The sequence below is a fragment of the Megascapheus bottae genome, chromosome 5 (assembly GCF_031878675.1).
Source record: "Megascapheus bottae isolate mThoBot1 chromosome 5, mThoBot2.hap1, whole genome shotgun sequence".
NCBI classification, from domain to species: Eukaryota; Metazoa; Chordata; class Mammalia; order Rodentia; family Geomyidae; genus Megascapheus; species Megascapheus bottae.
Window position 1 is genome coordinate 45,840,032 of NC_143513.1, and position 20,928 is coordinate 45,860,959.

Here is a 20,928-nt window from a genome sequence, read left to right on the forward strand (position 1 = left end):
TAAGCTTGGGAGTTTAGGCGGCACCGGGCGTCCCACGATGCCGAAGAACAAGAAGAGGAACACTCCCCACCGTGGTGGTGGCGGCAGCGGCGGTGGTGGTTCCGGGGCGGCGGCTACGACGACGGCAGGTAAAGGCTATTCCCCCCCTCGCACCCCCCTTTCGCCGGCATCCCGGTCGCCGGCCGGTTCTGGCGAGACTCTCAGTCCTGGGCGTGGCGGGAGTTGTAGTTCGGCCTTCTCCTTCCCTACTTTGCGTCCTTGCGGCGCGTGGCAGGGGCTGGACTACAATTCCCAGCGTTCCCCGGCGCCGCGCCTCGCGCGATTTGGGTCTGGCTTGCGAGCCGGACTCGGGACACCCGGCCTTGGGGGCGGGAAAGCGTGCTTGGGCCATGGCGTGTGTGTAGTCGTCGGGGTGACCCCTTTGGGGCTGTCCCGGTCGCAGGGTGGGGCAGGGCTCGAGTGGCGACGTGTCGTCACCGGCCGCCTGTGACCCTGGCTCCAACATGGAGCTGTCGGGAGTGCCAAAGGTCCCGCGGCGCTGGCTGGGCGCTGCGGTCACGCGGCCTGGGCCCTGGGCGCCGGGGCCCGGGTGACGCAGCGGCGCGCGCGTGGCTTCCGTCCGGAGGCTTCCTCCAGCGCCCCGGGCGCGTGTCCACCTGATTGGGGCGGAGGCGTCCGAAGCTGGGGCCACCGCCCCGCCCTAAGCTGGGCTTCAGCCGCCGACTGGCACCCCGAAACCACGTCCTTCACCCCCTCTTTTCACTGCCATCATCCTGAGTTACCTCGTTCCCTGAGGCAGCAACCTCGTTCTCCTTCGTGCCGCTGCCTCAGGGGTCCCTGCAGGGAGCCAGTCCCACGTTGGCCTAGGTGGTGTAGAGCTCTGGTTGCCACTGGATAAAAGTTCAGGGCTTTTGTTGTCCCCACTGCAACCTAGAAGCTTTTCCTGAATGGGTAGATGCTTAACTGAATGTACGGTCCTCTACTTGCTAACATATGGCTGAGAAGAAAGGACTCCCACCAGAAAGCCCTTTTTTTATGGGGCTGAATACTGGAAAAATCCTAAGGTGTTATCTGATGAAGCTAATGTTAGCACTTAGGTATTTGTGGACACAGCTGGCACTCTGTGATTCTCGGAGAGATGCCATCTCACCCCCCTTTTTTTTTCCATTGGAAAAGCAAATTATTAATCTTGGTATGTTATCTTCTATCAGTGGAGAAAGCTGTCATTTAAAAGCTTTCATACAGAATTCAAAGCATCCTGGGAACTTGTAATCATGTATTAAACATTAATTGCCAAGGGAAATGAGTAAATGAATTTTTCCTTTTCTGATTGCCTTTCTGGGTTTATATAATTATCAGCATGTAAAATACGTAGTTTGTGGCATCTAGTTGTGGCATCTAGGATAACACATCTGTGTTGCAGCTTTTTGGCTTCTAAAACAATTGATTCTATTTAGAAGGACCTTATTAATTTTATGTGAATGTACTACATTGACATAAAATTGATGCTTTTAGGTTGATGAAATGGAAGTAATGGAGAAGCAGCAAGCTAAAGTGATCTTTGAAAATGATGATACTGTTAGTAGTGGTCTCTGTCTCAGAATCAAAGACCTTCCATTCTACAAGTTCCTGGCAGACCTCTTTTACTCTACTCTCTTATGCATTTTTTTCTTTTCTTTTTTTTTTTTTTCCCAGTCCTGGGCTTAAGCTTAGGGCCTGAGCACTGCCCTTGGACTTTCTCAAGGCCAGAGCTCTACCACTTGAACCTCAGCACCACTTCTGGCTTTTTTCTATGTATGTGGTACTGAGGAATCGAACCCGGGTCTTCATGCATGCTAGGCAAGCACTCTACCACTAGGCCAAACTCCTGGCCCCTCTTGTGCAATTTTTACAGGTCTGCCTATAGGCCTGTGAATCGCTTCTCATCTTTTGCTTCAAGGCTCATTTGTAGGTTCTTCATTGATTTCTTTTTACTATTTTTGGGAGAAAGAAAACATTTGTACAGGTCACATTAGCATGTACAGGACACATTTAAAAATTTTCAATGTCGACAAATGGAAAGTGTGCTTGGTTTATAAAACTTCATGTTTGGATGGAGTAGTGAGTTTGATCCAAGTATATTATACAACTGATAGTAATAAAAAAAAGTGTAGATTAAGCAAAAACTATGTGCTGTGAATATTTTTACAAGTTTATAGTAACCTTGTTAACTACCTCTTCAAAGGAAGGTGAAGATTGGCATTTTTGTTACATGATCAGTTAAAAAGTGACTGAATAATACTTGAAGGAAGGGCCAGAAAATTGTCACATATTTATACTTACAAATCACCAGTGGAGCATGGTGGCTCACAACTATAATTCTAGCTAAAATGAGAAGGATTGAGGTTTAATGGTCCTGGCAAAGAGGGGAGACTCTTGGGAAAATAACAAGACAAAAAAGGCTGGAGGTGTGCCAGCTAATAGAGTACCTTCCACAAGGTCCTGAGTTCAAATCTAATAATTACCCCACTTCCCCCCAAAAAAGAACAGTGGTACTTTAAATGATAGCTGGAACAAATGGGATTTAGCAGCGCCTGTTGTAACCAAGGGGATAACCCAACTTTTATCATTTTCATTCGTTTTCCATTTAAAGTTAGTAGAGAGTTATAGGGAGCTTAAAAGATTGACTTTGTATGCGAGTATACATTCCTTTGGCATAGTCCTTGCGATAATTTAAAGAAAGCATTTTTATTTGTTTGCTTGCCAGTCCTGGGGCTTGAATTCAGGGCCTGAGCACTGTCCTTGGGCTTTCTCAAGGCTAGCTCTCTACCACTTGAGCCACAGCATCACTTCCAGCCTTTTTTGTGAATGTGGTACCATAAAATCGAACCCAGTTCTTCATGCATGCTAGGCAAACACTGTACCACTAGGTCAAACTCCCTGCCCCATGAGGAAAAAACAATTTTTGTAATAGCCCTCTAGAAAGGACTTTATGTGTCTATACAGTGCTGCTAAATAGCATTTAGGATCACAAGCGATATTTCACTAGAGAGCAGGCATTCATGTAGGTCAGTTAATTTCTCTTTTTCTTTTTTAAACCCCTTTCCTTGAGTCTTGGCAAGAAGTTAGAACTGAAGGAAATGGAAAGACTTGGGAAAAAAATCATATTAAGTGTAGTAAGCTAGACCCAAAGGAACATAGGCTCAGTGGTTTCCCTCATTTATATTAGTACACATCTAAGACTCTCCTCGCAGAGGATTACAGTAGCTCAAAACCTAGATACATAAAGCCATATAGGATAAGGCTAAATGAAAGGATCTCTAGGATATGGAAACAAGAGCTTTATATTATGTGATTGTTGTTCTTAATATACTATGTTATTTCTCTTCTCTTTTGTTGCCCTTATGGTTAATCTCATGAGGACAGACATTTTAAAAAGGGATTCAAATAACACTGTATTTAACATTTGAATACATTGGAACTTTTTTATTTTTTAAAAGCAATTTATTTTATCAAGCTTTTATAGCATCAATATTTGTGTGTGGGGGCACTTGGGTTTGAACTCAAAGCTAACAAAAAATTTACTACTTCATCCATACCCCCATTTCTTTTTATTTTAATTTAGTTTTTGTAGGTTTGATTTTGTCTGGACCAGCCTTGAATCAGGAGTCTCCATTCTCTATCTACCGAGTAGCAGGGACCAAAATCTTTCTACAGAGTAGCCAGAATTACAAGTTGTGTCACTATGTCTGGTTCCAGCTTTTTAGTCTTTTTTTTTTCCTCTCAATTTTTGTCTTTTTTTTTTCCAATCCTGGGCTTGAGCTCAGAGCCTGAGCACTGTCCTTGGACTTTCTCAAGGCTAGAGCTCTATCACTTGAGCCTCAGCACCACTTCTGGCTTTTTTCTATGTATGTGGTATCGAGGAATTGAACCCAGGTCTTTGTGTATGCTAGGCATGCACTCTACCACTAGGCCAAACTTGTCTTTATTTTTTTGTTTGTTTGTTTGTTTGGTCATGGGGCTTAAACTCTGGGCTTGGGTGCTGTCCCTAAGTTCTTTAGCTCAAGGCTACTATCCTACCCCTTGAGCCACATCGCCACTTCCAGTTTTCTTGTAGGTAATTGGAGATAAGAATCTCAGGGTCTTTAGTGCCTGGGCTGAATTGTGGTCTTCAGATCTCATCCTCCTGAGTAAGCTAGGATTATAGGTGTGAGCCACAGTACCCGGCTTCGATTTTTATCTTTAAGATTACCTTCCTTTACATCCTTAATTCCCCTTTAACATAATATATATGTACCCCCCAAAATACTCTCCAGCTAATGTTTATTAAGCCCATTCTCATTATGAGATGTATTGTCTTACGTATATCTATTTTATTTTGTTCTTGATTTGAAATACTTCTGAGGTAATTTTTTCATTTACTTGTAAGCTAGCTTTGGTAGTGCATACCTGTAATCCCAGTCACTTGGGGAGCTACCATAGGATAGGCCAATTAGGGGACAAAGTAAAAACAAGACCCTAGAAACAAAATACAAAACATGACATGTTTTTGGAGGTATAACTAAAGTGGCAGAGGGTTTGTCTATCATGCACAAGCTTTGGGTATAATCCCAGTATTAAAAAGAAAAAGAAATGGATGATGTAGGAAAGAAAATCACGACCTCTCTTTTGCTTACTAGGTGGCCAGCATCGAAATGTTCAGCCTTTTAGTGATGAAGATGCATCCATTGAAACAATGAGCCATTGCAGTGGTTACAGTGATCCTTCCAGTTTTGCTGAAGATGGTATGAGTTTTCAACTCACAAGTTTAGATAGAAATATGTTATAGGTGGAGGAATTCTTACAGCTAAGGTATACTATTATTTCTCCTCATCTGTCTTTTTCTTATTTAAATTGCTGTGGTGGTTTTTATTGTTGTGTAGGACCAGAAGTCCTTGATGAGGAAGGAACTCAAGAAGATCTAGAGTACAAGTTGAAGGGATTAATAGACTTGGCACTGGATAAGAGGTAGGTGCTTCTAATCAGTTACCATATTACAGAGTGTGTGTAGTAGTCTGCTGTACCACTCTTCTGGAGTTTGATTTGTTCCCTTGGGATGATTTCCTGTTGCGTGCCCCTTGGACTTTTTAATACAGATAGCTTTGTGCCATTGGATTAAGATGGCTTTGGAAGTCACTGTTCTAGTGTTACAGTACATATGTAACTATTTAGTCATATTGAAAAGAAATTTGTTGAATTAAAAGTTTTCTTCAATTGGAAATGACAGCTAAATGTTGCTTTCAGATACTGTTCTACTAACTTGATTATGGACATGAACAATATGAAAGTAAAATGACTTTCTTCATTGAAAACTGAAGGATGAATGGAAACATAAAGCCCAATAGGAATTAGAAGCTTTCATAATTTTTTTTAAAACCAGTCCTGGGCTTGAACTAACTCAGGGCCTAGGCATTGTCCCTTTGCTTTTATGCTCAAGGCTAGCCACTGTACCACCTGAGAGTGTCTCACAAACTTTCTTGCCCAGGCTCATTTTTAAGTTCTATCCTCAGTTCTCTTCCGATTGTCTAGGATTACAGACCCTATGCCTGGCCTTTTGTAGTCCTTGTTTTTTTGTTTGTTTTAAAAAACACAAAAGCAAATTAACTGGGTGCTGTGGGCAGGTATATATCTGTAATCCTGATACTTAAGATGCTGAGGTGTGGTAGACCACATAACAAAAAATGCCCTGGATAGCCTGTACTAAAATTATCCTCCTTTCTATTCTGTACTTCTCTGTGTACCTGGGACTTCAGATATGTTTCACCATACCCAGCCTATTGTTTGAAATTGGCTCTCATCAACTTTTTACCTGACAAGGCCGTTTACCTTAGTTGGCATCCTGATCCCCATTATTCAAATGGCTGGGATTACTGTGACTAAAGTTGTGGTTACCAGACTTTATAAATTAGATGGGCATGTGGGCTGCTATTATTATGTGCCTATAATTGTAGCTCTCAGTGGGCAGAGGTAAGGGGATCATGAGTTCTGGGCCAGTCTGGACTAAACAGCAAGTTTCCTATCAGCCTGAGATACATAGTGAGATGTAGCTTCAAAAAATATGGGAAAAAACCAAACAAACTAATAATTGCAAAAATGCTGATACATAAAGCAGCTTAAACATTTTTTTATATTGAGGTAAGTTGTAGGTTAAAATTACAATTATATTTTATAATTAGATTTTAAAAAGTTTACATATAACCATAAACTCTGAAGTCATTGACTTGATAGTAGATTCCTGAAGGGATTTTTCTTTTAAATGTTGTTTTAAATAGTGCGAAGACAAGGCAGGCAGCTCTTGAAGGAATTAAAAATGCATTGGCTTCAAAAATGCTTTATGAATTTATTCTTGAAAGAAGAATGACTTTGACTGATAGCATCGAACGCTGTCTGAAAAAAGGTAACACCCTTATTTATAAGTCACAGAACTAACAAGGAGCTGGTTGTTTTCTAACATTGTTAAAGATACTAGAATACTAGCTCAAGGAATATGCATTAATGCAGAATGAGATTGGTCAGAGACTTTTTATCTAAAAGATTGACCCTAGAAAGGATTGGGTACAATCTCATCCTTTGTATGTCAGATGAGGTGATTTTTATCTTTTGGTTATATAAGAAAGGCCTCAGAGGCTGAGAGTTAGGTGTAGTGATAGAGTGCTTGCCTAGCATGCACGAAGACTCAGCCCACATACATAGAAAAAAAAGCTGGAAGTGGTGCTGTGGCTCAGGATAGAGCTCTAGCCTTGAGGAAAGTCCAAGGACAGTGCTCAGGCCCTGAGCTCAAGCCCAGGACTGGTAAAAAAAAAAAAAAAGAAAGAAAAAAAGAAAGAAAGGCCTCAATGTGTCAGTGCAACGAAAAGTGTGATGATTCACAGATGATACTCTTTTTTTTTTTTTCTTCTGTCAACTCTTTATTTTTTATTTTTTTAATTTTTTATTGTAATTAATAAAAGGGTTACATGATATTTGCCAGATAGAAGGTGTATTAATTCACATACATTGATACCCTTTCACATGTCTTGGTACCTATTACCCTCCCCCCACCCCCCACCCATCTTGGTTTTCCCACCTTCCCTATCAAATTTCAAGTAACTAAATACAAATAGAGCTCTAGCCTTGAGGAAAGCCCAAGGACAGTGCTCAGGCCCTGAGCTCAAGCCCAGGACTGGCAAAAAAAAAAAGAAAGAAAGAAAGGCCTCAATGTGTCAGTGCAACGAAAAGTGTGATGATTCACAGATGATACTCTTATTTCTTTTTTTTTTTTTTTGCCAGTCCTGGGTTTGGGCTCAGGGCTTGAGCACTGTCCTTGGACTTTCTCAAGGCTAGCATTCTGCCACTTGAGCCTCAGCACCACTTCTGGCTTTTTGCTATGTATGTGGTACCGAGGAATCGAACCCGGGGCTTTGTGCATGCTAGGCAAGCACTCTCACTAGGCCAAACTCCCGGCCCCTCATTTTTTAAAACTTGAAAAAGTACCACCATCATCTTAACACATTTGCCCTTGCACTTATTATAACATAAGATATGCCTGTAGATGACATCATTTTCCAAATATCTCTTGGAAAATTTGAATTCTGAACTTTATAATAGAAGTTTTATAAATCGTACTGCTAGGATCATGGGTTTGGGTTTTTGTTTTTTTTTTTCTTCTCTGTGTGTATATGTGTTGTATGTTTTCCAGTATTAGGTTATTCAGGCTTGAACTCTTGTGCTCTCCTTTGGCTGGCATTCTCCCAGACCTTTAGTCCTGGTTTATTGCTGGTTAAATATAGGTGCCTAGGCTGCCTCTGAACCTTGATCCTAAGATCAAGGTCGAGAGAAGCTATGGTTAAGTTTGAATCACAGAACCCTTTTTTTTTTTTTTTAAATCTAGGATTAGAATTTAGAATCTTTCTGCAGATAGTCTACCACTGAGTCAAAACCCTAGTCTTAATCTTTTTTTTTCCCCTTGAGTTATTGTTTGTTGTCCCAAATCAGGATTGTCCTATTTGTATTGCTCACAATGCTGAGATGATAGGAATTTAAATTGTACTTCTTTATCCAGGCTGGCCTCTGTTTGTGATCTTCCTAACCTCTGTGGGATTGTAGACATGAGCCACCTCACCAGGCAGATGCAGATGATAGAAAATTTAAAGAGAGACTTCAGGATTTAATGTTAGTATATGTCTTAGTTTAAGGAATAAGCAAAATTAAGATTTTTTTTTGCCAGTCCTGGGTCTTTATTTAACTTAGGGCCTGAGCACTGTCCTTGGTCTTTCTCAAGGCTAGAGCTTTACCAGTTGAGCCACAGCACCATTCCTGGCTTTTTCTATGTATGTGGTACTGAGGGATCGAACCTAGGTCTTTGTGCATGCTAGGCAAGCACTCTACCACTAGGCTAAACCCATTTTTATATATTTTAAAGTTATCAGATAATAGTATAAAGTTAGCTTGCTCCAACTTTTCAGTTGGAAGGCAACAGTTAACCCAAAATATTATTTTGTTTAAACAATTACAATACTAACCTCAGTTTTACAGATGAGGATATCAGTCTAGAGCAATTAGTTGAAGGTTATCTGGCAAGTTAAGCATAGATCTAGAATTTGAGTGCTGCAGAGTCCTTCAGCGTCACTAAATTTCTACCATGTGTCAAAATATGGAACGTAATAGAATTTCATAAATGTTGATATTTTATAATTAAAAAGGTGTTATAGATTAAGTCTTAAGTTTCATGAAAATAATGTACCTTTTGGCTGCTCTCTAGGGAAGAGTGATGAACAGCGGGCTGCTGCAGCATTAGCGTCTGTGCTTTGTATTCAATTGGGCCCTGGAATTGAAAGTGAAGAGATTTTAAAAACTCTTGGACCAATTCTAAAGAAAATCGTTTGTGATGGGACAGCTAGTCTTCAGGCCAGGCAAACTGTAAGTTGTAAGAGTTGGAATTTATGTATCTATCAAGGTGTGATACTAAGGCCCCAAAAGCAGGTTTAACACTAATTCTCATTTGTCTTCCTAATTTTGATGAACAGACTTACTATGACATATTTCCTTCAATTTTCTCATATTCCAGAGACAATCCTAGAGAGTACAGATTTCTTTAAAGTGTTAAACATGATTGTAGGATGACTTTGACTTAAAGTGGTTTAGGTACTAAAATTTATTATGTGTTCTTTTTTTTTTTTTTTTTTTTGCCAGTCCTTGAGCATGAACTTGGGACCCTGGGCACTGTATTTGGGCTTTCTCAAGGCTAGCTCTCCACCACTTGAACCACAGCACCATTTCTGGATTTTTCTGTGTTTGTCCTACTAAGGAATTGAACCTAGGGTTTTGTACATGTTAGGCTAGCACTCCACCACTAGGCCATGCTCCTGATTCTATGTGATCATTTTTAATTCTTGTAATTTATGTTTAATTTGTGCAATATTGTTTTTTTATAAGTTCTGTGTAAGTCCTTAGGCTGAATATAGTAGAACTTCCGGCTGTGAAATAATGTATCCTTTCTGAGGCTTGGATTTTTGCTCTGTGCTTACTTTTTGGTGCTGCTATTGGGGCTTGAACTCAGGGCTTCCTACTATACCGTAGATTTTTGCTCAAGGCTGTACTCTACTACTTGCAACATGGCTCCACTTTGAGACTTTTTTTTAACCTTGTTAACTAGAGATAAGAATCTCAAGGATTTTTTTTTTTCTACCAAGGTTGGCCTCAAACTGCCATCCTCATCTCAGCCTTCTTAGTAGCTAGGATTGCAAGTGTGAACCATGGGCACCTGGATTGAAGGGTGCTTTGTTTTAAGAAATACTCATGAGGTACATGAACATTCATGAACAACTACAATGATTTTTTTTAAGTTTAAAAAACTATAAATCTTCAACTGAGAGTTTGAAGTTTCTTACCACAAATACCCAAGTGTTACTCCCATCTTTAAAGTTGGAGTTTGAACTGTTCTGATAGGCACCTGTAAAGTATACAGAACAGAAAAAGATGAAAATACAGTTCTCCTTTGAAATGCATTGTTCAGGGTCGAGTAAGAAAAGTAGTAGTTCAGTAGAATATAGAGCTAGAATAGATTTTTAAATTATAGCATTCATTTGTACACACTTTGCCTCCAGTTTTAAGAAAAAGCAGACTCACTTTCTCATTAAAGTTTGATTTAGATAGTAAAATTGCAGATGAAATCCACTTTCTTTGACTCTTGGCTTCCTTTAACTCTTTCTCTTCTACTTTTTCTCCCATCCAAGTACTAACCAGGCCCAACCCTGCTTAGCTTCCAAGATCAGACGAGATCGGGCGCGTTCAGGGTGGTATGGCCGTAGACTTCTACTTTTTCTATACTAGGCTTAAACCCTAGGACAGTGAAGTAGGCGAAAAATTTTACAATTGTGTCAATTTGTTTTCTATTTTTTTCCAGTGTGCAACTTGCTTTGGTGTTTGCTCTTTTATTGCCACAGATGACATTACTGTAAGTAGAAAATCTTTGACTCAGTTACGTGTAATTATTTTTAATTTATGATGATTATCTCAGTTCACACTTTTATCCTCTAGGAGCTTTATTCAACTCTGGAATGTTTGGAAAATATCTTTTCTAAGTCCTATCTCAAAGAGAAAGACACTAATGTCACTTGCAGCACCCCTAACACAGTGCTTCATATCAGCTCCCTTCTTGCATGGACGTTATTACTGACCATCTGCCCAATCAATGAAGTGAAGAAAAAGCTGGAAACGTATGTATTTGTAGTTCCATATTTCATCAAACAATGTTTTCAGTGACTTAATTGATTGTGTACACATAGTAGTGACTTAATTCTTTTGTAGGCATTTCCATAAGCTTCCAAGTCTCCTTTCCTGTGATGATGTAAACATGAGGATAGCTGCTGGTGAATCTTTGGCACTATTGTTCGAGCTAGCCAGAGGAATGGAGAATGTAAGTGTCTGATTGGCAGAGGAAGAGCCTTGTACCATAAGGACCATTATTGCATTGGACTGTCATGATTAGAAACTGGATAAGTTTGGAGGGTGGTCATATGAGAACTTGGTGATTGACTGTCCTGCTTCTTGACCCTGGTGATAATTGTACCTTTGAAATTGTGAGCCAGTAGCAGTTGGTAGAGCACTGTTGAATTGCTCATTATACTTTAGAACTAAATTTTAGGGATGGTATACTATACCATATGTATGATATCTGTAGAACTGCTTGGACTTCTCAGGTTCCTAACACATTATAATAGTTTAAGGTTTATAGTAAATAGCATAGTTTTGGAATGAGTTCAATCACTGTCACTTAACATTGGCTTTTAGACTAAGTGTGCATGTACTTTGTAACTTTATCCATAGTTCACTCACAGATGGTTGGCTCTTGAATGTATTTGAGTTTGTGACAGTTTGGTCAGCTGTCACAATTTCTTTGCTACTGAAAATCCTACATTCCAAGGACCCCTTGTCTCAAGCAGAGTGGAATGTCTGGTTTGCTGTTGTTTATTTGTCTACAGTTGAAGAGGTTATGTAGTAGTTATCAAACCATTATATTGTTGAGTTGTTGATCATATCTACTCTTTTTAATTCCATTCTAGGAATCTTAAAATATGTGTATATCTTAAAAATATGAATGTTTTATACTTTTTACATGGGTACAATACTTTTTTGGGGGTGGGGGGAATTTGCTGGCCCTGGGACTTGAACTCAGGGCTTGGCATTGTCCCTAAACTTTTTAGCTCAAGGCTAGCTCTCTACAGCTTGAGCCCACAGCTCTACTTCCTACATGTGTACACTAGCTGTCTTTTTTTGGAAGCATAGTAAGTAGATAATGGAAAGCTAGTTGACACTGTTAGTAGCTAATGATTTTCATTATGTAAGAAATTGGATTCAGCCTTAGCAATCAATTTAATTTTATTTAGTTAATGGTGTCTTAATCCCAAGGCATAGAAACCAGATGTCACTTTTTTTTGTGTGTGGTGGGAGGGGGGTTGATGGGGCTTGAACTTGGTCTAGGTGCTGTTCCTGAGCTTGCCTAGCATGCCGACCCCCTCTCCCCCTGGGTTCGATTCCTTGGTACCACATACATAGAAAAAAGCCAGAAATGGTGCTTTGTCTCAAGTGGTAGAGCTCTAGCCTTGAGAAAGCCCAAGGACAGTGCCCAGGCCCTGAGTTCAAGGCCCAGGACTGGCAAAAACAAAAAAATGCATTGATATACTGCAAAATTAAGATGAATGAGAGAAGGGGTTGATTAGGGGAAGGCTAGATGAAAACGTTGAAAGAGGTGATAGTGAGGAGGTGTGGCTCAGGTGGTAATGCCTTGGCTTAAAAAGTGTAAGGCTCTGTTTAAAAATCAATATTAACAAAAATAACCTGTAGATTTGTGTTAAACTTACTTTATTTAGATTTTAAAATCATGCATCGTTTTATATACACCTTTTAGAAAAAGTAGTACTGTAGAAGAACCAAATAGCCAGTAAAATAAGTGGGAAACTGCCAGCTTTTGAAATAATAAACTATCTTCTTACAATGCAGTTATATTTACTGTGATTTAAAAACAAGATCAGCATAACTTTGTTCTGTTTTAGTTAATTACATTGTACCTTGTAGTGAACATTCTTGGGAACATTGGAGGAAATGTTTCTGATTGTTTATAACTATTTCACACTGGAGTGGAATCTGAAACATTAAGATACAATTGTGATACAATTTAAAAACAAGAGTATCACATGAATTTCAAGTTTATTTTCCACTAATATAACTTTTTCTGCTTTAGACAGTAAGAGAAATAATCACTTAATTAAATTCTTGAGATGAGATAGTTATACATACAATTGGGGAAATGTCCAGAATAAGAACACAAAAATATTCATCAAGTCTGAACCACTAAAACTAAAGCTTACTTATTCTCAGACCTCCGAGTAAGAAATACCTACTTTAGTTTTGGTTAAATAAGTCTGAGTCACATTTTCTGATTTTTTAATATGATTGTGAAATAAGAGTTAGGTAACAACAAAACTACCTCAAAAAGAGAGATTTCTTAAATATATTACCACATTAACAAGAAACTATTTGACATGGACCAGTGAAGTATGCTCTAAGAAGTATAACTGATAGTTGGTATCTTCAGTTTGGGATAAGAGAATAGGATTTCAGGGAATGAGTTGTTTTCCAGTGGGTAACTAACTGTAGGAGATGTTGTAATGCAAAAGCTACACTAATGGAAATAAAATTCTTTTCTTGACCAGGACTTTTTTTATGAAGACATGGACTCTTTGACCCAGATGCTCAGAGCTCTGGCTACAGATGGAAATAAGCACCGTGCCAAAGTGGATAAGAGAAAGCAGCGGTCAGTTTTTAGAGATGTCCTGAGGGCTGTAGAGGTAGGCCTCTTAACTGCTGTTATAGCTATTCATTTTGAAATTGAGTTATTTTTCAGGCTGGATTATTTTGTTGATTGAATTTCACCTTCAGTCAGTTTCAGCCCAATAGAAACGATTTCCTCATTTTAATACCAGAGCATATTTCACAACAGCATAAGTGAAGTTTTTTTCTCTTATTTTAAAATAAAACAGGAAAGCTTAATGCCAGCATAATATAAAGGACACTGCTAGGTTAAAAAAGAAATAGAACTGGAGATATTACCTTGGCAGGACTTGGGTTCTGTTACCATTACTGCAAATTTTAATTTTTTTTTTTTTATTTTTTGCCAGTTGTTGGGCTTGAACTTGGGGCCTGAGCACTGTCCTTGGACTTTTCTCAAGGCTAGAGCTCTATCACTTCCAGCTTTTTTTTTTTCTGTGTATGTGGTACCTGGGTCTTCGTGCATGCTAGGCAAACACTCTACCACTATGCCAAACTCCCGGCCTACTGAAAATTTTTAAAAAGAAAAAGTAAGAATTAAAATTAAAGATACATAGTGGTAGAAATTTTACTTTGAACTTGACATCATTAAAGCAATTTTGCTGCATCTGTATAAGCTTAGTATGTTTATAGTGAATGTGATAAATTTTGCTGCCGTTTTAGTTTCTCCAAAGTAACTTTACTTTTAAACAAAATCTTTCATGAGCTTGCTAGAAATGATAGAAGCTAAAAACAAATAAAAAAATAGCAAACCCCAGATCTTGGCAAGATTAATTAGGATCATTATGTGATGCTAGACTGCATCTGTGGCCTGTAACCTGCTTTAGTCTGAAGAGTAAATAAATTGATTTAGAAATTCTGAAGGATTGCTGTGCTTTTAAAGTGAGCTTTGGATGCGGGTGTGCTCCCTGTAGAGGGTGTTCCAGGGTATTCCTAGCAGTTGTTTTTGTTGGCTAGGTAGAAGTGACAGCCTGTGTGTCCATGAGTCCCAGGCCAGCCATAGCAATCAGTGTCGATGATCCTGGAGAAGACACAAGGGAAGTCCCATTGTCCATCAGCCTGTGAGGCTGTGCTATCCTGATCTGTCCTCCCTGGCCTCACCTAACCTCTTTACTGTCTTGGGATTCAAGTACCTCCTTTACTTTTTCATTGCTCTCCTTGTTCTTCCAGCCTCTGCCAAAAAATGGCTCATCCTCAGATTCTTGATAGGTTCTTGTTCCTTTTTCAGAAACTTAGCTGTCATTATTAAGTGAAGACTGCTACATGGCCATAGATAAGTGTTTATTTTCAATGTGGTAGTGGTTACCACATCATTTCTCTGTTCAAAACCTTTCTTGAAGTTCATGTATTTATTAATTCCACAAGCAATTAACATAATAGAGTCCTTGTCATCATAACCCTCGAACAGCAGAATAGTTTCCTTTTTAAAGAAAAATAGGAAGTAAAGGGTTGAAGAATAGTAGCAAAGCTGAAGTTTGACTCCACTGTTCTGGACTCTCAACAGTGCCAAATGCATAAAGTTAGGTGAGAAAGTAAAGTTCAGTAAGGTCAGTGCTCACCTCTATAGGAGGAGCTTCAGTGGTGGGAGATACGCCACATAGTAGTGGATTGCAAGGTGAGTGGGGAGTGATTAAGTAGAATCATGTAGCCCAACTTTTTGTGTGTGTTGGTATCAGAAAACCTGGTACTTGTTAAATAGGCATTCTCCTCCTCCTCCTAGGCCCAGGCACTTGTCCCTAAGCTTTTTGGCTCAAGACTACTACTCTGCCACTTTGAGCCACAGTGCCATTTCCCCTTCCTTAATTTTTTAAATGGCGTGGTTATAATGGGATGGGGAATAGAATTGATAGCTGGAATGTTTGCCGGAGTTTTTGTGGATTTCTATTTTGTTGGTAGAGAAATGGGAGAAAGAACTAGTGCAAAATATTTGATGATAAAAGTGAATGATTGGGATTCACCCTGAATTGGGGAGTGGAAGGGGTCTGTTATAGGAGAGTGAGAAGGAGTAACAGCTAAGGATAGAGATGAATTCATCTTGTTTTCCTAAATAATAGAGGGTAACTACTTTTTGAACTTAAAATACCAGGCAGTTATTGTGCCTCACAGACATGCTTTCTCGTGCTTGTAATAGCTATGTGTGGTATAGGTATAGCTAGCCTATACTACAGGCAAAGAACAGACTCCAGAGGTTAAGTTGCTTGCTGAAATCAAGCTAGTGAATGGCACATTCATGTAAGTCTGGAGTTCAGTTTCTTTTCATTTCATATGCTGTAAATAATATATAATGTGGTATAGTGTATATACCCAGAGGTTTATATGTCTCTGTATGTAATGTATACCTAGAGGTCTAGGTAGATATATAGGGCACATGGTTCACACATTCTTGTTTTGAAATTCCATTGTTTCCTTTTCTTGTTCTGTAACAGCCAGCAGCTCTGTTCCTGGCTACTTGTACATATTCATGTTTCTTCAAATAATAAAGCAACCAATTTCTTTCCTTCTTTTCTCTCTCTCTCTCTCTCTCTCTCTCTCTCTCTCTCTCTCTCTCTCTCTCTCTTTTTTTGTGGGGCTTGAACTGAGCCTGGGCGCTGTCTCTGACCTCTTCAGCTCAAGGCTACTGCCCTACCCTTGAGCCAAGCCCCCCTTCCTGTTATCTAGAGGTTAATTGGAGATACATGTCTCAGGTCCTTTGTTCCTGGGTTGGCTTTGAACCTTGATCCTCAGATCTCAGCCTACTGAGTAGCTAGGATTAGCGACCTTACCTGGCTCCAATTTCTTTTTATATCAAATTCTACCATTCTGGGTGACATCCACTGGGAATCATCTGCATTTTTCCAGTGACCTACTGTGATTTCTCTGGGGCTATATTTCCATAGAACTTAGAAATATTCTTCTGGCATAATTGTTCCATGTCTGAAATCTTAAGTCAGGTGCTGCCTCTTATTTTCTCATAAACCTTGCTAAGATTTCTTGAAATCTTCCTCTCCCCCCTCCCTTTTACTTCTCTGTCTTGCTTCCTACCATTGCCACTCATGCATCTTTACAATTTTCAACCTTGTCTTTACATCCTAGTCTAATAGAAGCACCTGACATTTCCTTTCCCCAAGTGTTTTCTTTTTAAATTTTAATTGTTCAGAATAGTGTGGTTTTGTTTATAATTGTTACTTTATTCAAATGTAATTGTGACTTGCCTATGCAATTCTGCATCCTTACAGTAATAATTCTCAGTCTATCCACATCTCTGATATGAAAAGTTAAGTTTAAGTTATTGTTCAGTTTAAATATTATATTTATTCAGTCTCTGAGTCATTGTATTGCCCGTGATGATTTTGCTCTTGCGTTGGCTAGGAACGGGATTTTCCAACAGAAACTGTTAAATTTGGTCCTGAGCGCATGTATATTGATTGCTGGGTCAAAAAGCACACCTATGACACTTTTAAGGAGGTTCTTGGATCTGGAATGCAGTACCACTTGCAGGTAAGTGTCATCCTTTTTTAAAGTGTTTTTAAATTAAAGAACTATAACTAAATATAGTTCACTTAACTTTTGAAGTTAATTGAACATTCAAAATGCTTCCATATGTTGAAAACAATATTTTTAAAGTAAAAATGACTAAATCTAAAGCTTTCCTTTTTTTTTTTAAGTCTGCTTGAGCTGACTTGTTTTGGTAAACAAAAAGCACATTACTTTCTTGGATTCAAAGCATTGGAAAACAATTTGCTTGTGGGCTGAATAAAAAGTAGATGACTAAGTTCATACTTATATATTCTATATTATTTATGTTAATTAGATGCACTCAAACTAGTGAAATAGAGCTGTGATATCTAGTATTGAGGCTTATTGTCTTCTTCTTTCACATAAGTCAAATGAGTTTCTTCGCAATGTATTTGAACTTGGACCTCCAGTGATGCTTGATGCTGCAGCACTTAAAACAATGAAGATCTCTCGTTTTGAAAGGGTAAAGTATTCTTTGTTTTTAATACTCTAAAGAAAAATGGAGTCTGAGCTTATATTCTACCCAAGTTCCTATAACTTTGCTGTGCCTACTGATGTGTATGGTATAGAACTGCTGTACTAACGGCCTAAAGGGTTCATCTGGGAGTGGCTTGTAATCCTAGTTCCAGGATGCAGAGATACAGTGCGGGTATGTTGTGGGCAGGGAGGGCGGAAGGGTCAGAAGTTGGAAGCCAGCTTAGGAGAAAAGTAAGTGACACCCTGTTTCAGAAACAAAACCCAAAGACAAAAGAGCTGGTGGGAATAGATGAAGTGGTAGATGACTTGCCTAGAATGTGCAGGGTCTTCAGATCAGTCCCTAATAGTGCTTTTTTTGAGACAGGGTTTCAATATGTCATTTTAGATTACTATAAGTAGCCTCAGTGAGGTATGTGTTGACATGCCCAGCAATAGTCCTGCTACCTTAATGGAGAAATCTTTATTTAAAAATGTGTATGGGGCCGGAGTTTGGCCTAGTGGTAGAGTGCTTACCTAGCATGCACGAAGACCCAGGTTTGATTCCTCGGTACTACATACATAGAAAAAAGCTGGAAGTGGTGCTGAGGCTCAAGTGGTAGAGCTTAGCCTTGAGAAAGTCCAAGGACAGTGCTCAGGCCCTGAGCTCAAGCCCAGGACTGGCAAAAAAAAAAAAAAAAAAAAAAAAAATTAAAAATGTGTATTTGCATGTTCCTTTTATAGCAAACAATAATCTGCTTGGTATCACATTTATATTACACTTGAAACTATTCAGTTCGTACTATTAGTGATGCATATCATCTTCCCTTATATTTCAAAGATACTTAACATGTTCTCCATATCTATTTATATCGATTCATCTGGATGTATATCTTGGACAGATACATATCTAGATCTAAATATAGATATCCATAACTAAATATGTAATATAGATAAATATCTAAATATTTAAAGACCTGAATGTCTATATCTATCTAGATATAGATAGATATGGAGGATACATAGATATATTAATATATAGATAAATCTGTTGGTCCTGGGGCTTGAATTTAGAACCTGGGAACTATCCCTGAGCTTTTTTTCTCAAAGCTATCGACTCTGCTCCTTTAGCTACAGTTCCACTTCTGTCTTTTTGGAAGTTCATTGGAGATAAAAGATCACAGGCTTTCCTGCCCAGGCTGGCTTTGAATCATGTTCCTCAGATCGCAGCCTCTGGAGTAGCTGGGAATAGCAGGTGTGAGCCACCAACACCCAATTTCTTTCTTTTTTTTTTAATTGAAGGGATATTTTACATAATGGATTATCTAAAATACACAATTCTCTTGGACAACTACAATCATAGGATTCAACCATCAACAGTTCCAAAACATTTTTATTACTTCAGAACAAAGTTTCATGTGTCATTTTGGATCTGACTTTTTTTTTACTTAGCATAATCTTGCCAAGTACAGTGCAGCATATATCAGAACTCTACTCCTTTTTGTGGCCAAATATTACATTGATCAGCTGATTTTAGCTTTTCAATTTTTTTGTTGTTATTATTCATTTTGAGCATTTACCTCAGACCTTTGGAGGTTTCTTTCCCTATGAATGAGACTCCTGGATCTTGGGCAAACAATTTTAAAGGTTTTGAGGAGCCACCAAGACTGCTGTACTGTTTTTAATTTGTGGCAGCTATGTTTTAAGTTCTCCAGTCCTCAGTAATACTCAATTCATTCTATTATTAGTCTTCTTACTGGGTGTGAAGTGCTACTTGCAGGTACATATTTTTTTTGACCTGTTTTAATTTGGTTGATGTTATAGTCACATAACTGATTGTTAAACATTTTAAAACTTCGTAAGTATTAAGCATTTTTACATATTGTTTTGAGTTTTTCAAGAAAATTACATAGGAATATAGGGTCAAGCATGACATGATTTATATTTTGTGTTTGCTCCAAAGTTATTTTCAGTTGAAAATGAAACCATTTACGTATAACAGCCAGATTTGAAAGCTTTGAATTTCACTATTGAAAAAATTTGAAGTTACTTTATTAAGATGACACCCCTCATATTTTTTTTACTCTTTTAGTTGCCAGCTGAGTATGTCTTTCTCATATTAATAATAGTTTGTTTTCCTTGATCAGACTGATACCATTACTTTTGTTGTTGTTGCAGTTTGTTATTTTATGTATTTGTGCATAGTGCACAAGCTCAAGCTCATTCTCTGGGGAATAAATGTGGCCTTGGCATGCTAGACCAGCACTCTATCATTGAGCTACCCTCCTAACCCTGACTGAATAATTTTCTTAATATGGGGAACCCATTAACTATGCTAATTTCCACCCTTAGTCTTCATGTGCTGCTGTCATAGTTTATAAACATTTAACATACTTGTTCGGTCAAATTCATTCCTTTGTGACTGTTATCTTTTCCCTTGTTAAATAAGATAATCTTAACTCTTATTGATCCACATATATTTTTCTCCATTTCAGCATTTATATAACTCTGCAGCTTTCAAAGCTCGAACAAAAGCGCGAAGCAAATGCCGAGATAAGAGAGCAGACGTTGGAGAATTCTTCTAGATTTTCAGCATTTGATGACTATTTTCTAATTTCTTTATATTATTATTTTTTGCTATTTCTAATGTATATATGCTTTAGGCACCATTTTTATCCTGGGGTCAGCTTAGATAATTTTTTTAGTAAGGGTGGGTTATATTATAATTTAATGTACAGTATTAACAATGATAAGTTGTGAATTGGATATTCTCTGTAAATCCGTAAACATGAGTAAAATGTTTGAACTGTTCATATTCTATTTATGTAGAGAGCAAGAGGATGATATTTCACTTAATGTCATGATCACAAAAATCATTAGCCAAAGTATAATTTCTTTTACTTTGTAGTTGTTAAAAATTCCAACCCTGGGGCTGGGAATTTGGCCTAGTGGTAGATTGCTTGCCTAGCATGCAAGAAGACCCAGAGTCAATTCCTTGCTACCACATATATATAAAAAGCCAAGATATGCTGCTGTGACTCAAGTGGTAAAGCTCTAGCCTTGAGAAATCCCAAGGACAGTACTTAGGCCCCGAGTTCAAGCCCCAGAATTGGCAAAAAAGAAAAAAAATCCAATCCCATGACACATACGTACAAGGTTTTTAATAAATATGCGTTCTGGATTAAAATTTTTCTTGAGCTATACCTTGGGAAAAGTAACTTTTAAATTTTAAGTGGAGTGTAACTATTTAAGTGGATCAACAAAAGGAAGTATTCCATGAGACTTAAAAGCTGAACTTAAAGGCCGTTCAGTCCAGCTCTTTGGAGTTCCTGGTGAATTAGCTTCTGCCAGAAAGGTTGCTGACCCTCACCTTCAGAGCAAGAGCATTCACTTCAACATCTACTGTGTGAGACCTTGTGCTTTTCACTTTGAAATAAAGATGTTTTTATACTAAAAAACTGTTGCTTTTCTAGCAGAAGAAATTATTATGACTTTGAGAGACAGTTTAAAATGACAAACCACATAGGAGTGGTCAGGAGAAAAAGTTTTATTTGTATATTTGGAAGCATTAGATGAAAATGAGATAAGATTATTTGAAAGTATTAAAATGGAAAAAAGCATACAGTTGGACTCAAGTTACTGTTATACTTACAG

The 20,928-nt window shown here is 38.4% G+C and overlaps 1 protein-coding gene across 2 annotated transcripts; it reads left to right on the forward strand.

Annotated features, from left to right (window-relative positions):
* The first annotated feature begins 37 nt into the window (after nucleotides 1-37).
* Nucleotides 38-19,893, forward strand: Ifrd1 (interferon related developmental regulator 1). Of its 2 annotated transcripts, none has more exons than XM_090333048.1 (12): nucleotides 38-128; nucleotides 4,659-4,763; nucleotides 4,902-4,986; nucleotides 6,291-6,415; nucleotides 8,759-8,916; nucleotides 10,403-10,453; nucleotides 10,537-10,715; nucleotides 10,807-10,915; nucleotides 13,212-13,346; nucleotides 16,675-16,803; nucleotides 17,189-17,284; nucleotides 19,770-19,893. In XM_090333048.1, exons 1-12 carry the CDS (start codon nucleotides 38-40, stop codon nucleotides 19,857-19,859), a joined length of 1,353 nt encoding a protein of 450 aa, XP_090189174.1. In that variant the 3' UTR covers nucleotides 19,860-19,893. The 2 variants fall into 2 exon arrangements, with proteins under 2 accessions (XP_090189174.1, XP_090189175.1); XM_090333049.1 differs by lacking the exon at nucleotides 38-128 and adding an exon at nucleotides 3,695-3,713.
* Nucleotides 19,894-20,928: the final 1,035 nt, after the last annotated feature.

Excerpts from the sequence above, each read along its gene's own strand:
- Ifrd1 (XM_090333048.1), top strand. The coding sequence starts at position 38 with ATGCCGAAGAACAAGAAGAGGAACACTCCCCACCGTGGTGGTGGCGGC. Across the intron at positions 10,716-10,806 it reads GTGAAGAAAAAGCTGGAAAC|GCATTTCCATAAGCTTCCAA; the intron begins GTATGTATTTGT and ends ATTCTTTTGTAG. Across the intron at positions 10,916-13,211 it reads TAGCCAGAGGAATGGAGAAT|GACTTTTTTTATGAAGACAT; the intron begins GTAAGTGTCTGA and ends TTTCTTGACCAG.